Source organism: Apostichopus japonicus, chromosome 8, assembly GCF_037975245.1.
Source record: "Apostichopus japonicus isolate 1M-3 chromosome 8, ASM3797524v1, whole genome shotgun sequence".
In the NCBI taxonomy this organism is placed as follows: Eukaryota; Metazoa; Echinodermata; class Holothuroidea; order Aspidochirotida; family Stichopodidae; genus Apostichopus; species Apostichopus japonicus.
The window spans coordinates 5,949,302-5,966,955 of record NC_092568.1 but is presented as its reverse complement, the minus strand read 5'-3'; the positions used below and the strand labels follow the sequence as shown (position 1 = coordinate 5,966,955).

At 36.7% G+C, this 17,654-nt stretch overlaps 2 protein-coding genes and 1 long non-coding RNA gene across 5 annotated transcripts; 2 read left to right on the top strand and 1 right to left on the bottom strand.

Moving 5' to 3' along the window:
- Positions 1-153: 153 nt before the first annotated feature.
- On the bottom strand, positions 154-367 carry LOC139971685 (uncharacterized). Its single transcript, XR_011794443.1, has 2 exons — positions 286-367; positions 154-214 (listed from the first exon to the last, which is right to left on the bottom strand). It is a non-coding gene; the product is annotated as an uncharacterized lncRNA (long non-coding RNA).
- A 225-nt stretch (positions 368-592) lies between these two features.
- On the top strand, positions 593-5,767 carry LOC139970989 (mitochondrial import receptor subunit TOM20 homolog). Its single transcript, XM_071977108.1, has 5 exons — positions 593-793; positions 1,473-1,531; positions 2,099-2,180; positions 2,960-3,102; positions 3,886-5,767. Exons 1-5 carry the CDS (start codon positions 670-672, stop codon positions 3,991-3,993), a joined length of 516 nt encoding a protein of 171 aa, XP_071833209.1. The 5' UTR covers positions 593-669; the 3' UTR covers positions 3,994-5,767.
- A 3,444-nt stretch (positions 5,768-9,211) lies between these two features.
- LOC139971403 (multiple coagulation factor deficiency protein 2 homolog) lies at positions 9,212-17,143 on the top strand. Of its 3 annotated transcripts, none has more exons than XM_071977778.1 (5): positions 9,212-9,435; positions 10,231-10,455; positions 11,141-11,218; positions 12,010-12,158; positions 15,503-17,143. In XM_071977778.1, exons 2-5 carry the CDS (start codon positions 10,337-10,339, stop codon positions 15,637-15,639), a joined length of 483 nt encoding a protein of 160 aa, XP_071833879.1. In that variant the 5' UTR covers positions 9,212-9,435; positions 10,231-10,336; the 3' UTR covers positions 15,640-17,143. The 3 variants fall into 3 exon arrangements, with proteins under 3 accessions (XP_071833879.1, XP_071833878.1, XP_071833881.1); XM_071977777.1 differs by having other exon boundaries at positions 9,218-9,435; positions 10,315-10,455; XM_071977780.1 differs by lacking the exon at positions 15,503-17,143 and adding an exon at positions 14,108-14,636 and having other exon boundaries at positions 9,230-9,435; positions 10,315-10,455.
- The last annotated feature ends 511 nt before the right edge of the window (positions 17,144-17,654 follow it).

Sequence of the window (17,654 nt, the reverse complement as noted above, 5' to 3'; positions counted from 1 at the left end):
GCTTTAGACAAGCACTTTGAGCATTGTAATCGGGTCTGAGTGTTTGCGTCTTCATTTCCCCCCTCTCCTATACAGGCGCATAGCCAAGGAGGGGGAGCGAAGGGGGCAGCCACCCCCCCCCCCCTTGAGCATATTTTTTATATTTTTTTTAAATGTTTTTATGATATCGCTAGTATTTTCAAAAGAGAAAATGCTAAGATGCAACTTACAAGGCCTGGGAAGTGCCATTTCCAGCGATCTGGGAGGCATTTTCAGCCAAAATTTTCTTGTACGCTTCGCGCCAACCATGGTGACGCTACGCTTAGATAGTTTGCAATGCCGAATCTACAGTTTCGCCCCTCCCTTGGCAAATTCCTGGCTACGCGCCTGGTCCTATATGGTCCTTGATGGGGATTTGAGAGTGTCCTTCCTGAAGTTCCTGATTTTTTTTTTTCTTCTAAACTGTTCCACTAAACTAAACTATATAATGGCTTAGGTTTACATAATATTTTTTCTCCTTTTTTGTCGGGTTTGGCGTTCCATAGAAATAGCATGGCATGCAGAGTACGTGCGAATGCCGTGTAGTACCCTATGTACAGCGGCCTAGACACAAGTTTGCGAAGTCTCACGTTACTTTGCTCTACTAAGGATAGCCAAGGCCTACGACAGGTCAACTTGTCAAAGTTCAAAATGATTTCAAAAACAACCTTTGGTATTACAGCTGGAGTTTTAGGCTCTTTGTTTGTAGGATACTGTTTATATTTTGACAGAAAACGACGAAGTGATCCACTTTTTCGTCAAAAATTGAAAGAAAGTGAGTAGCCTATCGTGGGTTAGGCCTAACGTTAGGCCCTGTAATTATTCAACTGTCGAACTAACTAACAGTAACACAATAAATGAAGTTGATGTAGCGTGCAGTTGTAACATGTTACAATTACTTACAGTGGACTGCAGGCAAGGTTGAGGCAATTGCATACCATAGCTATAACTTAAGCCTACTGCTAGATTGAACGCTAGTCTGGGTGAGCGAATGACAATTAGTAGCAATACATGACTTTAAAAAAATGCCTTTAAAAATGTTGATGTGATGGACTAGATATTCAATAGCCTGATCCTTGGCCTAGGCGTAAACTATTTTCCATTCCTGTTTGAAGCCAAGTTTTTACTGCTCATATTTTCTAACATCATTTAACATGCTACATTTGGTTTTTGCCTTGTTTGATTCTGATCGGGTTTCATCAACATCACAAGAACTTAGTCGTATTAGGCCAAGGCTATCATATCTTCTTGAGTTGATTAAATCACAAGGATATGTTTGCTAGGCTGAGCCTATATTTCTTCCAGATTTGCAGAGATTTTTAAGGGAAAAGTACTTGATACATTGTACAAATAGGGCTCTGTGATATTGAAACCATATTGAAATCTGTTTTCATAAAATTTTATAAAATCAATCAGGGGTATTTCAGAAGTTGTTCATTTTTTTTTTTTTGCAGAAAGAAAAGCTGAAAAAGAAAAGGAGAAAAGAAAAACTACACCTGCCTCCGATGTGGAGGTAATTCTTTTTGAAAAGAACTTCATCCCTACATTTGAAAAAAATCTTGTCACATTTCTAAGTTTAGTAGCCCACAATGGTTGTGAAATTTTTATTTCTTTTATTGACTCAGTCTGTGTGAGCACTGTTATATATTACAACTACTTTGTCAATAACTCCCATGAAGCACAGAATTATTTTTTTTCTTGCAATTTTTCTGTACCAGTTGTGAGGACCGTTACTTTCTTCTCTTGTACAATACTATAGTTTTTATGTACAAAGACTGATATACATCTTGCACTTGTATAGTATTTTGCCCATCTTGCTTTGCATGTTTTCATTAAATATTGGTTAAATTATTCCCTGAAACGGCACCCTTTTTCAGGTTGAAGTTGCAGTTGTGGTTTACAGTATGTCTTATAGTTAGTGAATATTCATGAGGTTTTATGTTGAGAGATACTACTAACTGATATTGTACCCAAATCACATTTCTGACCAGCTATGGTTTTGTAAAGAAATTTGCATAAGTTTTGAAGCAATAAATGATAATAGTATTCACTTTTCAATGTCTCCCTTTTTTCCCTATAGCTTCCAAATCTAAATGACCCAGAAGCTGTCCAAAAGTTCTTTTTGGAGCAAGTGCAGACCGGTGAAGAACTCCTTGCACAAGGTATATTAACAAGTTTGACTGAATAAATGTTTGCTGGAAGGTTACAAATAAAAAATTAATACACACTGGAAAAGCTATGTTGCAATGAAAATAACTTTGTGAGCCTAAACATCAAGTATGTTGTATTTTGAGCCAAAACATTTGTCTGGTCTAATTTTGTATGATGATCTAAGTTTCTTAAATTTGGCAAGGTGATAAACTTAGATAAACTTAGAAACAGTGCATAATTTAATAATCCTTATAAGTTGAGAAATTGCAAATAGCATTTGATTGATAAAGGAGCATAATTAATCGTTACATAATTAATAGTTATGCATATTTTTATTTTTGATTGATGATTAATGTTTCAGTCTTATTTAAATGTTTCTTAATTATAATTTAAGTAAATTTTGGTTGGGAGGATACAACCATTACATGACATTTATTACTGGCTATGCAGCAGTAACAAAGGAAGGTGCTCATGAATTATACTCCTGCAGTAAAAACAGATAGGACTATATGACAGTATCTAAATGGCTTTCAGTAATAGTTAAAAGATATAGATACCCTCCTCAGTCTTCGCCCCCTGCTCTCTGAAAATTTGGAACCAAAGTGTGAAGAGTGGTTAGACCAATCGATGTGAAAGCTTAACAGGTCTGTGAAAATCTGAATCCTGATGGTTAGTTACAGCAGCCATCATACCGGTATATATTTTTTCTCTAAATCTGAAACCTGTTGGTAAGTTACAGCAGTAATCATACCCGCATATTATATATATTTCTCTTTTTCTCTCTTTGCAGGTTTATTTGAACAGGGTGTTGAGCATCTGAGCAATGCTGTCGCTGTCTGTGCCCAACCAACACAACTTTTACAGCTTCTACAACAAACACTTCCACCACAGGTGTTTGGAATGTTGATGAAGAAAATTGGTGAAACAAGTCAGGTTAGTTCATGTTCAAACTTTATACAACCCCCAAGTGCTACATAAACAGAGGTAAACAAGTAAGAGATAAATGGTGTTGATATAACCAGTTGTGGCTTCTCCTCGCCAAGTCATTTACCTTTTAATCTAGTATACAAGCTTCATGTAACAGTTTAATTTTCAAACCATTGAAGTTTGCATCAAATTTAACCAATGCTGGTGTGATTATGACAGACCTAAGTCACAGTCAGACTATGTTTCCAGGTACCCTATAGGTCCGTCAATTGTTGATTATGGTACCTGCACATTTTGACTAGTTTCGTGCAAAATACAGTGTTCACAGAAAGTAACATTGTTGGTTTTCTTTACCTGTGATCGTTTGACTCTCAGATGGTCAGTGTTTACACTCCTCCTTGATGGACAAAGCAGTTTAGCTTCATTAATGTCATTTCATATTAATTAATCAAAATATTGCTGTGAACGAGTGTCATCATCAGACAAAATACTGATAATAATAATATATACTTATTTAGTGCAAATAACAAATTGAAGATTTGAAGCTGCGTAAATTAGTTAGAAGAAACCTGGAATGCTTGTGATTATACCCATCAACATACTTCAAGTTACGATTTGGATATCTGGGAAGAAACTCAACACCATGCACAGACTGGAGGAAACTGAATAACAATGGTATAGAGATGAGTAGAGAGAAGTGTGTTGGGTATTGTTGTTTTCCTCTTCAAATCATGAACCTGGTGGTTGTCATTAATAGCTTCTTTTGTTTCCTCTCCAACCCTGATGCAGAGGATAGCAAAGATGTCATCATCTTCATCAGGAGGTAAAACTGCTGCTGCTCCTTCCGGCTTCAAAGCTCCAGAGGCAACAATAGAAGAGGAAGATGACTTAGAGTGAGACCAGCTGATGATCCATTCAGTCGGGATGTTTGACTGGTACCACCAGTGATCATACCCATTGAACTGAATTGGGTGTGGTTGCCTCAAAGGATAGACCAAAGAATCACTTTGTCTTAAGATCCCTTTGGAAGTAAAGAAAGGAATTGATCAGGGGTCAGAAGAGGTGAAAGTTTGATGTCTATGAGAGTCCAAATGTCCCTGTTTCTATATTTATACATTTGGTTTTTGCATTTGTGTTGGCCTCGATATAGAGTTTATACAGAGCCAAAGATTATATATATATATATAATTATATATGTTATATATATTTGTTGGTATCCTCTGTAAGTCTTTCCTCAATGGCTGTTCTCAAAAGAACAAACGTTTCTCCTGCTTATTGTTACTCTTAAATGAAAACCATGATAAATTAGTTTGGTATCACACAAAGATAACTGTATTACTTTTGATGGAGTTGATTCCAGTTTGTGTATTACTTATGGTGAAGACCTATTGATTATTGATAGGTTGTATCTCTTACAAAATAGAAAGTATTCAATGAATGAAACTAAAAAGCCTCCTCGTCAGATGTTAAATAGAATGCATGTGCTTCAATGATTCTGAATGAGATCATTTCTACTACAGCTGTTTTATGCTGTGTTATGCTAATTTGAAGAAAAATGCAAAACATGCATGAGCTAATAGTCTTCCATTAAATGTACTTGTCTCTACTACCAATGATTGTATATCAAAAACAGAACAATTTCTATCATTAATTGTTTGATGAAACTGAATGACAATATCGCTATAGCTGCTAAAATAGTCTCATAATCTCAAACATGGCTTAAGATGGTTTCCTCCTCATCACCATATTAATCTCAAACATGGCTTAAGATGGTTGCCTCCTCATCACCATATTAATCTCAAACATGGCTTAAGATGGTTGCCTCCTCATCACCATATTAATCTCAAACATGGCTTAAGATGGTTGCCTCCTCATCACCATATTAATCTCAAACATGGCTTAAGATGGTTGCCTCTCATAACCATATTAATCTCAAACATGGCTTAAGATGGTTGCCTCTCATAACCATATTAATCTCAAACATGGCTTAAGATGGTTGCCTCTCATAACCATATTAATCTCAAACATGGCTTAAGATGGTTGCCTCTCATAACCATATTAATCTCAAACATGGCTTAAGATGGTTGCCTCTCATAACCATATTAATCTCAAACATGGCTTAAGATGGTTGCCTCCTCATAACCATATTTCACTTCTCGGACTCCTTCAAGTTTCCTGGGCAATGTTCTTTACAAGGTGTATGATGTTGTTCTGTTTGTCTAAATATTGACAGTTGAACTTAGAGCTATTAAACTAACGATAGCAATAGTTTATTATATTATAGCATATATATAGCATATAGCAATAGTAGCTAACTGGCCAAAGCTTCAGATCAGATTCTTATAGGCATAGTGTAGTTATCAAAGGTCAAGTTCCACTGATTAGAAGTTATGGTAGGTCAAGGCCAAGTTTTGTTTGTATGTAAAAGCAAACAGACCACTTAATGATATCAAACATCTCTTGTAATGTTACTGCAACAAGAATCTTAGCTTTTGTTTATATGCATATGATGAAAAGCTCCTTTTGAGCATGTTTTGAAGTTGAACATTATTTTCAAGATTGACTTGAATAAACCTTACAATATTTTCCCTCTGTGAATTGTTATTTGTTGACATGAATATAAATTGCATTTAAACTAATTATAGTTTAAGTAATAAACCATTACACTTTATGGAAAATTATTTTGTTTTACTTGAATGGACTTGAAAAATTTGATATATCAATGAATGTTATAATCGCATTCACAATAAGAGTTTTGTTTCACCAGAGTTTGGTTTCTTGTGGTGATGGTTCTTTCTGTTTCAACAAAAACAGCAAGAAATAACAGTGAACATTGTGACTTAACCACTGTAATATTATGACAGCCTCTCATTGTAGCAGTATAACTACATGAGGCCAATGTCATCTGCTAGCTCAATAAGGACCAAGTTTTCCTGTTGCTAATTGGAACACAAGATTTGTGTTCTTTTATGATATATTCGTTACAGAGAAAGATACTATGTTCTTCATTCTGATTTTTCAGAGGAGATGACACAGTTGCATCTAACCTCATATGTATTGCCATCATGTTTTATCTTACAGTTCTAAAATATCTGAAAGGTTTGATTGTCCAGACTATTGCCATCTCTGAGGAGGATGAGACTTAGAAAGGTCCCGAGGAGATAAAGTATTCTATGTGAGGCAATAAGATATTGTTTGGTTATCTAGTCACCATGAGCTGGGCTAAGTAGTATATTTAACAACAATGCTATAAGGACACCAATAGATCAGTGCCATGTCTAATGTATAGTATTTTAGATTTGTTCCATCAAAGACATTGCATTGTGTTGAAAGCAATATATATGTAGCCTACCTCTGAAAGAATGTGTTGCTGTTAACATGGTTTTCCTGTCTTCTTTTTGACGTGCACCATAATCTATTACAATATGTGAGTGTGAACTATTGCCTGTGTGAAAATACTTCTCCTGGCCAAATCCCTTGCAAGGTCTAAATTTTTTAAAGATCATTTTCCTTAACACCTCCATGGAAAAATGTAGCTAAGCATAACAAAATGGATCCTACCTATGATCCGTTGCCATCTCAATTAAAAAAAAGTAACAGCTCGGTCGCAGCACCCTCATAAGTATTGAAACTAAAAGATAACTACCCACATTCTGAAGCCGATCGTATGCTGGCGCCGCGGTAAGTATTGACATTAAACGTACATCCACCAATCCAAACTGGTCCCAAGTACTCCTTTGGGGGCAATTGCTTATTCATTTAGATATGTAGATGTACCCCTTCTTTAAAGTCTCAATACGTGTTTGCTGATGAATTTCGGAAAACAAACTTCCGAAGCAGATTCCATGTTTCTTATTCAAAATGCACTCTAACCAGGTGGGTTTAATGGAGAAAAGCTGTCGCAATCGAAAGAAAGAAATTTATTTTCAGTTGCCCCTATGGTGCGAACGATTTACTTTAAAATCACAGCGACCGCCCATATCAGCATGTTCATAACACAAATGTAACCTATACTCATATCGTCCACTCGTAAGTCCTTAGTCTTGTTAAGTTTGTACGATCCTCAGGCATGTAAAATACAATGGGCAAGCACATTCGTGACAGGCAGAAACGGACTCCGAGGCATGTACAGTTTGCACGCGAGAAAAGAGTATTACAAACGACTTGGTCAAGACTAGTAAGTCCTATGCCTAACGGTCGTAAACAAAACAGATTGATAGGCGCATGATCAGTTGGGCGGGGCTTGCAAATTTTGAGTGAAGTTAGAAGAATCTACGGAATCGTTAAAAAATCTGGCGAATTTTATTCAGCTCAAAATGTTTAACGACAAAAATAACTCAATAAAAATAATGATTATTAATATGAAAATTGCATAGAACGGTGTTATTTTCACTGAGCTTTAAGGGCACTAAGCTGGAAAGTTTAAAGTTAAAATATGGCATACATAATCAGACATTAATCTGCAGTCGGGCACTTCTATATACCATTAAGTTAGCCACATAGTGTTATGTCCAAGCGTCTCAGTGCACTGGTTCCTGTTGCTAGTTAATACGCAGCTGTGGCGTTATCATTGACTATGCCCTTTGTATAACAATGACGTAATCACTGATGACACAAAAACTATTCAACATTTTAAATTGAAGCTTTTTTACGGTCAAAAAATAGTCTAAAATGTCTGATAGCATCCACATCACGTGCCCCCCACCCACCCCCCTTCAACTCCCTTGATCCCATTCCTAGGGATTTACGAAATGATTACTTTTTTTCAAGAGATCGGTCTGTAAATTATTGTAGTTGCGGAATGTACATCGTTTATCTTAAAATTTTCAAGTTTCTTCATTGTTTATTTGTGAATCTGTTGAGTTTGATGTTACAATACTCGAAAGGTATACTACATCTAAACAAATCTGTTACTTTTGTCCCAAATCAAATAATGCACGAAGGCTTTGTTTGCAAAAGAATGCTATGGAAGGAAGAAATACATTTTTTCAAAAGTTTGAAGTTTGTTACTTTTAGCCTGAGTCACCCTCAATTCCAGTAAACTTGCAGTTGTCTTCATTAATCGTGAGATTTAATGTAATCGGGCTATACAGCAATATATTGAGGACTTTCTTCTAATTGAGGTCTTCCGGTTGTTTTGAAAACTGAAAAAAAAAACTTACGGCCATTTTTTATTTCCTAGTTTGCAAACATATGGTAGTGAAATATCACGAATTATCAAGTGTTCCCCCTTTTTACGCACATTCTGTCATTGCATATATAATGTGTTTCTGTTTGTCTTTGTCATACTTGTGTTAACTTCTGCGCTTCTATTTCTTAAAACTGAATCAAACCCGATTTTTGCTTTCAGGATTATGGATGTGTACCCCCCCCCCCCACTTCAATTGTTTGAAAAACCCATTACTGGTAAGTGTAAATCAAATACGGGATATAGCCTTGTTATTAAATTGATCCTGAGCAACCACCTTCAGTGGCTTGGTTATGCTAGGTGACGGGTTGGGTGTTTCCCCCATACACTAAATGATTTATACTTTAGTTTCAAGTAAACAAACTTAAACAATACGATAATAGAAGAACCAACATTCTCTCAGTCACTCCGAGGGCGATTCGCCCCCCCCCCCCAGAAGTTCCTCTCTGCACTGTATATCTTTAAATCTATTTAAAATAAATAATTGTAAGTACAATAATTGCTCTGTTTCACGTCATTGAAAGTTACTGTTTACTCCTTTCTTTCTTTCTATCTTTCTTTTGTTTTAAGTTCTAAGTACATCTATAGCCTAAAGTAACTTCACTTTCCTCAACCCTACGTTGATTAATAAATTTACCTGGTCTATCATCCAAAAGCTAGATACTTTGAACTATTATGTCACGTAAACAACACACTGGAGGAAAATGACCTTTTCTTAAATTACATATATTTTCTCAGTGATCCTTTACGAATGCTTGGAATTAACTTTGGATGCTATAATCGTTACACATTAACGAACAAATTTGATTAAATATTCTACTAGCGCTCAATTCGATTGCCTTATCTCATCTTACTATACCGTGAGAGTTACCACTGCTGACGACGAGCAGACGGTATGCTCATTAACATCTTTTGAGGTCTGCGAGAGATTGCATCGTCTGCATAGCTGCCATTATTGTATATAATGCAACACAACAGAGAAGCTACAAGGTACCAGATGGTTGTATGCACTATAGTAGTAAGCTGAACACATATTAACGCTACGTGTACTTAAAAGAATCCGTTGAAGTAAAAATCTGTCCTCATTTCATTTTCGTGGATAAAATCTCGGTTTATTTCTTGTTTGGAATAAGTCGCTTATTATCAATTTAGTAAGTTATCTTTTTATTTCATACCGAAGACAATCAGTGTGTGTTTACATATTTTACTATCAGGAATACATTACCACATGTTACAGTCTCGAACTGGATGCAATGAGCAATATGCTTACGAATGCTCTGAAAATTAACGAATGTTTATTCTATTTCCGTGAGTAGTTCAGTAGCAGAACTAAGAGGGGAAGTGTGGGGGAGCAGGTGGGGTCGGTTTTTATCGCCCTTCATGAATTTGATGGTGTTTATTTCTTCAATGAAATTACTTTGTGTAATTTCGGTATACAGTTATATTTATAATCGTCGGGTATCCATACAGATCGCTGGGATATATGGTACATTGATTTGAGAGTAAAAAACTCACTAACAGTATACCTTTAAGATTTGCATTTTAGTACTTAAATTGTTTACAGCAAAATTACACTTTTTCATTTCAAAATGTTTTAATCGCTCCAAAAAGGGCAGTTTTTAAATAACAAAGGACACGTATTAATCACAATAAACACAATAAATGGCAAATTACCACAAAAAATGAAAACGTGCTTATGACTATCAAATGGGGGCACATATATATGGCGAAAAGGGGAAGTTTTCGGGCTTTTTGATAAAGTGTAAGCGGATAAATGCCCCAGTGCCGTCTGGCTCCACTGTAGTAGTCCGAGCAGGTGGCACGCGTTCCCCGATAGACTGTAGAATTTGTGTGTGATGTTTATGTATTCAATAACAAAACTGTTTAATTTTTCTTTCCACCATTTTGACAACAATAACAACATCTTTTCTTATTGTTCTAAATAGGATTTCATAATCTTAACGACGATAATCGTTTGGCAACCAGCCAACCACCGAATAAGCTATTTTGAATTATTTCTTTTCTCAAAGAAATCGGAAGATAACACCCAATATGTGGCGGATATATCTGACCGTCTTGGCGATGTTAGTTGGTGGCGCTGTATGTGTTTTCCATGAGGATCATGATCACAGTTCAAGATTTCACGATCCATCTGTGGTCAGGAATCAAGAGTAAGTCATTGCCATACATATTCAGTATTCAGTAACGTTAGAAACCATGTATGTACTCGGGTATGAGATTTTAAGATTTCACGATCCATCTGTGGTCAGGAATCAAGAATATAGTCATACAATATACAGTAACGTTGTAAACCATGTATGTACTCGAGTATGAGATTGTTAAGATTTCACGATCCATCTGTGGTCAGGAATCAAGAATATAGTCATACAATATACAGTAACGTTATAAACCATGTATGTACTCGAGTATGAGATTGTTAAGATTTCACGATCCATCTTGTGGTAAGGGATCAAGGGAAAGTCTTTGCAATATGCGGTCAATATATCATTATAAAACAATGTAAATACTGGCAGCTACTATAAGTTGTATCGGTGTCAAAGGTCACTTGAAAATAAAGACCCATCATCCATGCACACAATATCCTTTATTCATTTATGAAGGTGTAAACAAAAGCCTGCAACATCGTTAATTATATACATAGTGTTCACCTACGACCAATTTCAACAGGCATTTCTCTTCTATTACAAAGCATTTCCAGACATCCGTCTTTCTTAGCTCTCGGCCTCAATGTAAGGGAACACTTTTTTCAGGATGAACCTCCAAAACGTTGGAAACTTCCGCAAGCAACTCACTGATACTGTTACCATTAATGATACGTTTTTATTGTTTCTACAGCCATATAAAGCAACACATGGACACAGACGAAGACCTCTCGAATTTATCATCAGAAGAATTGGAATTTCGATTATTTAAGTACGTATTATCGTATCGGTGGCGTTATACCAGTGGTGGTGGTGTCTGTGGCGGGAGTGGGGGCATGGGGGGGGGGCTAGTTGTTCCACATGCCCAAGCATTTGCAATAGAAATTCATGTTGTCGATGCTTAACTAATTTTTGTCAAGTACTGTCATCTCTTGATTGTAACTGTAACCTGGTAAACCGTAAAGAAACCATTCCCAATACATTGGGCAGTGAAGGACCGTGCATGTTGCGACGTCCATTGAGCCCATTGAGCGCCCATTGAGCCAATATTCCGCGTATTATGTCTACCTCAATACTATACCGCAATCAAATTATTGGTAATGAGGGTTTCAGGTTTTCATATACCGCCCTTCTTTTGAACTTGTGCGAGCTAATTCTGTCCGATTTGTAATCTTTAAAGGAATATGGTGTTCACAGTTAGGTCTCCAGTTTGCAACTCCTTTTTAAATTGGTCAAATCACTAAAGACTTGTACGAATCGTTAATTTGCCCTTCAGCTGAAAATATAACCAGCCGTTCCTCCACCTGTACCCATTGCAGTTAAGGTACGTGTATAGAGCGTCTCCCATGAGTGAACAGATTAAATTAGATACATGTAGGACGTATATGTGGAACGATAAAAGATGAATAGGAAGATTTTGCGTGTGTTTTCCTTAGTTTGTTCTCAAGGTCATGTCAGTTATTCGTAAACCCAACCATTGGGAACTAAACAAACATGAAGCCAGATGTTTTCATCACATTTTATATATATTTTTTTTTTTGTATTTTTATATTCTTTTCACAGATTACATGACTTTGATAATAATACCAAACTTGACGGACTTGAAATATTTTCTGCGATTGCGCACGCGATACCATGGGAACCAGAACCTGAAGAGCTAAAAGCCAAAACAAAGCTCGAGATTGAAGAAGAACATACCCTTTATTATACAGGTAGGAATTATGTCTTGTCAATCTTCACTGAGAGGGGAAAAGAAAGCACCTTCATTTTCCATTTTTCCATTACAAATTTGATAGTTTGCTCTGATTTAGTTTAAGTGCCGTGTTTGGCTACTTGTTTCTTGTTTGTGTTTTTGTTCGGTTCCTCTTTGCTTCACACAATGTATACTTGCAAACCATACGGTCACCATGGTTACACCAAAATGTGTCTTGGGGGGGGGGGGTTATCTGACTGCAGTGTTGAACACTACAAATGTTACACAGCAGGCTCTGTTTTAAACTAAGAAGAAAATCAAAATATTCAATAGTCCCTTAGGCTTATAGTATTCCTCTCAATTTTAGCTTGGTAAATTTGCTTAACGATCAGAAAGCTAGTCTATATGGTGCTTCTTAATGTCAGGTTATTTACAGAAATTTTTTAGGAGGGTTAAGAAACTTTCAATTGAGTGAGTAAAAATGACATTGAAAGAAGTAAAAACATGATATAAAATTGTTCTAACTGCCTGCCAAAAGACCAACGGGATAGCAAACACGTAATAAAGCATCTTATGCCTTTAAACTGTAAACTTTTTCTTCCACTGATAAACAGAAATACAGAATAGCTTTTCTCATGATTGAGTGACAAATATATAGCAAACCATAAATAAAACCTTAAATTTGAAAAACTGACATCATGCCAGTTATATGATATCCATTCTCATTTTTCATAATACGTACAAAGAATGAATATTCCTACATCGCAGTATCGATACACCCATTTAGCTGTGCACCCTCGCTAAGACATATCCACGAAATATTCTTCTTTGTGAAGGATATATGTGCAGGTACTTTTTTCTTTGTGTTCGCGGGAATTCCCTTTCTATGGATATCTCCTAACAATTGAGCCTTGCTATGTTATATTGGTATCTATAGATTTTGGAGACTCTATAGAATGCACGTACCCGGTGATTTGACCTCTCAGTAATAGCTGCACAAGGCATGCATACACACCGTGATAAATCGCGCAGCCGTGCTAATCATGCTAAATTTGTGGGACGGGACGGGACCGCCTTCTTGCTTAGGGACGACGGGGTGTGGGTGAGGGTAACGGTCGTCATGGTAACCTATTTCAACTGTTGCAGACTATGTCATCAAAGAGATTTATCATTGCTTCTCGTCACTGGTGATGGAGTATCATACATTGTAACACCATGTCTCCATGGAAACCTCATTTTCTCGCGTCAAGTATTCAAACATTTCAACCACGTCTAAAAACCACTCTCAGGTAAGACTCTTGTTCCTTTCTTCACATATCTTTTAAAACTTATAAATTACCGTAAGTATGAAGTTCAATTGAAAGTTAGAGAGTCAGGTTTTAGCCTAGAGTCTCAAATACAACATCAAACTCAATGGGGAAACACAACACTCTTTCTAGCCTCAAATCCTGCAAATGATATATGCTTGTAAGGTAGTATTAATTTGTGAAGGAAATATGATGTTGAATGTCATACAAAGGTGGTTGAGTTATTAGAATTCATAGATAAGGTTAATTCAGTGTTGAACAATGAATTAACATTAACATTAAGACCTGTACAGAGGAGCCGACGTCATCATCAATTTAGTCTTAAGGGAGCTTTCCAGAGGGTTAGCATATTTTATAGTATAGGTGAATATCTAGAAAGCACAAGTATAGTTGTATACGACATATGAAGACCAAATTTCTTGCTAGTCATCCTTTAATTTCAAGAAATGGTTATACTGAGTAGTATATAGTATATTTTATCATGTGTATAGTTATAAATGTTTATCAGTAATTAACCCATGCATATGTATTATTTTATATTGATTATGCAATGCAACAAGTCTGCATGTTTAACATCGTCACTCAGCTGATAAATGGGGCAACCCTAGCTTTATGACATACATCTGATCACACATTACCGTTCTCTCTTTAACGCAAACAGAAATTGTCGACGAGATTTTACACACCGACGATTTTAATCGAGACGGTTATTTGTCGTACACCGAGTACACGATTTCAAGACGTAGAGAAGACACCAAAACCAGAGAGATACCGCCGGAACTTAAGGAGTAGTTCGACCATGCGTGACGTGTGAATGAAAATAAATGCATTTATTCCACCACAAGAGCTCAGAAGGAAAAACACCAATCTGTTATTTAATGATCAAAGTGAAGACATCATATCATATACGTCACTTTAAGGACTGGACGAGCTCTTGAACATTATACTTGAAATATGAATACAGTACAATTAATCCCAACTTCCACCCTAAAAAAATTTCCCCTTCTCTACTCCACGGTAGCAAAAGTGGTTTGACGTACTTTTGTGGGAGTATTCATTGATTGGTACTCCTTTGTGAAGCAGTTTCAAGACTCTTTTATGTTCTGTAGCGCATGTTTATTTGATTCCTCACTCTCTGGTTAGGTTGCCATGGCAACAAGAGAAAAATATACATGAACAAATTTGCAGTATTTGCCATTTTCTTTCTTCTTTTTTTAATATTTATCACTGATCAATAACCATTGTTTATTTTGATAGACAACAAATTCATTCTTTCTTCTGGATGAATTTTTCGATGAAGACGTAAGATAAAGTGCTTGCTTATTACGATCTCTACAGAATAGAATACCCCGCCTGAATAACAATGCAAACACATGAAACGGTACAGCCTGGAATCATGTGAAAGAACAGACAACTGTTGCACGTCCATGTAGCGTACTTTATGAAATTCTTGATATGTTTAATCCTAATCGGTCATGTCCTTTGCTCCTCCTACCCAAGAATGAAGAGTGGGAAATCTGTTGCGAAAGGGAACAAAACGATAGGAACCCCCCCCCCCGCTCCCCGCTCCCCTCTCTGTCAATCTGTTGTTTCATTTTGACATATGAAGAAGCTCGACGGTAAACCGAAGACAGTATTCAACCCCCCCCCCCCTCCCCCTCTTCGGAGAAATATTTATTTGAGAATTACATGAACTAAAGGTGGACAGTTAGACATAACCCACACTGGCACTGAGCTCGGAAACTAACACTTAATAAGTTGACATATTCAAATAGTATCATGGAAGGTGCATGAGCGGTGGGGAGGGTACATATAAATACCAAAGGTATACTAGTGTGGGCATGGGATTCGGGAGAATAATCCTTAGTGATCTCTGTCAGTATAGTTACCACGAATTTGTTAGTATTATACTCTTATTGATTTCCGAAGCGCCGTACTTTCTGGAGGAGCCCATTATCCACACCCCACCCCACGTGACCTCCACTCCTCATTCTGCCCTCACTCGTCTTCTAAATTAACCTTCAGTAAGTTCTTTTCTTTCCTTTCCTTTCCTCAGAAATTGTAGACACTATACTTGAGGATGATGACTTTAACAATGACGGCTATTTAACCTACATGGAATACATTTTGGCGCGAAGACGAGAAGAGGGCGTCCGTAAAGCAGAAGACAGCCCCAATAGTTCCTTAAATTAGCTGGTTTAGCAAACATTAAACCATTCCGGATCCACAAGATAGCCCTAGAATCGTGTTGCATAAAATCAGTCAAGTAATCTTCTTATTCACAAGGGTGTATTTAGCTAGCAATCATTCTCGCCTGTTCATGTCAGAAACGCGTAAACCCGATTCTTGCTAGTAAAGTATATGCTTGTACAGACATCTGCATGTGATCTGATATTACAATGTCGTATGGTAGGCTAGGTTTGCGTGTTCGATTTCGCAAAATAGTTCAACATATTTTGTGCCATAAATGCAAGAAAATAATAGAAGGGTGTCTGTTCAAATGGAGGCCAGAATAAGCTGACGGGAGAATATATGGTGACAAAACAACCATCCATATTTCAAACAGGGAATTAGGAATATGTACATGTCCAATAATGACGTCACATATGGATGAATTTGACATTCTTTGCATATCCTCTTGACGAAGGACAGACTGGAGAAGTAAGTTAAACATTTAACTAGACAATTAGGTGATGTCGCTAATCGGTTTGTAGCAGCAATATTCTGTATAAAATATAAACTACAAATATATTGAATGAAGGGGAGCTAAGATATGGGGTTACCATATTTGGTTTGTTGTAAAGGAGGACTATGATTGACTTCCTATAGAGGTTGTCTATAAGGGGAGGGGTGATGATTTTGAAAGGTGTTTTCACGAAAAATGGTACCATATTTGTAGCCTTATACAGGGGTTCCTGCACCTTCGGTGATTTTTTTTATGAACCAATCCAAAATTTAATTACTTTTTTTACGCCGGCAAGTAAAATATGACCTAACAACTAATCATAATTAATTTAGTTCCACAAGAAACATAGTTTGATGGAATACCATTTGTAGAAATTCATGGCAATTTAAACATCTGGATACCCTCACTGGAATAAACCTTGTTGTCACAGAAATAGGCTAGCTCGATGTAACCTAAAATACAAATTGGTGTTCTTATCCATTAAGACGAGTTAGGTACGGAACTGCGTTATCGGGACACCAGTCGGTTAAAGTCTACTGCATGTTTATACGCCCATTTTATATTATTTAAATACTCACGATGTGACGTCAGCCCTTAAAGGCGCTCGCACCGACATCAATCACACTTTACAGCGATGTATTGAGAAAGCCTGTCCCAGTCACATGTTTATGTACAGTTGGCCGACTTTCTAGTTCAATAATTGCAGTTATAGTTCCACAATTAAAGGAAATATTTTTGTTTACCACAGTGTGAGTTTAAGGTCTAATTGATGCCTAATACGGTTCGGCTAAAACAATAATTGTGTTAATATATTAGTACTTGTATTTCTGTTATTTGTTTGGTCGTCTTTATCAAGTACGTGCATGAAAGGATCGATAATCAAATTTTATTATTCTATAATTTATTGCGATTTATTTCTTTGTATAGCATGACATTCCGACATGAGTCAATCATGTCCAGTGATCTAGTCTCATTAAATTAATGGACGGAAGCCCTGAAGCGGCATTTGTATGTTTTCGCCTACCTGTTTATTTATTTCTGCTCTCACTTGTTGGAGTAACTGCGCTACTCTACTAAGGGTCGTTTGTAGGCGTATGTTGCAAATCTTCCAGGAATTCTATCCCATGTCAATGTATAGTGGTAGCAGTGAGTAGCAATTGGCATCTGGGACTGCATATAACAACATAATGGCTTTACAGATGGAATGTCTCCCTTTACTTCATATCAATGAGAAGCATTGCTATGCATGGAATGTACTTTTGCATATTAAGGGATGTTAAGGAACATGAGCTGTTCACTTTTTTTTTAATTACAGGTGAACTAGTCCTTATCTTCAATATACTGCCTACCTCCTCCCCCCCCCCCCCCCCATGGCTCAAATCATGTTTCTGCGCACATGAATGTGTATATTTAAATTCCTTCATGGTACACAGCTTATTTTGTGATTTCAGTATGACCATTGTGTTTTATGAAGTCCCACTTAGTTTGGTAGGAGCATTATAACCAAGATATTGTACTGATA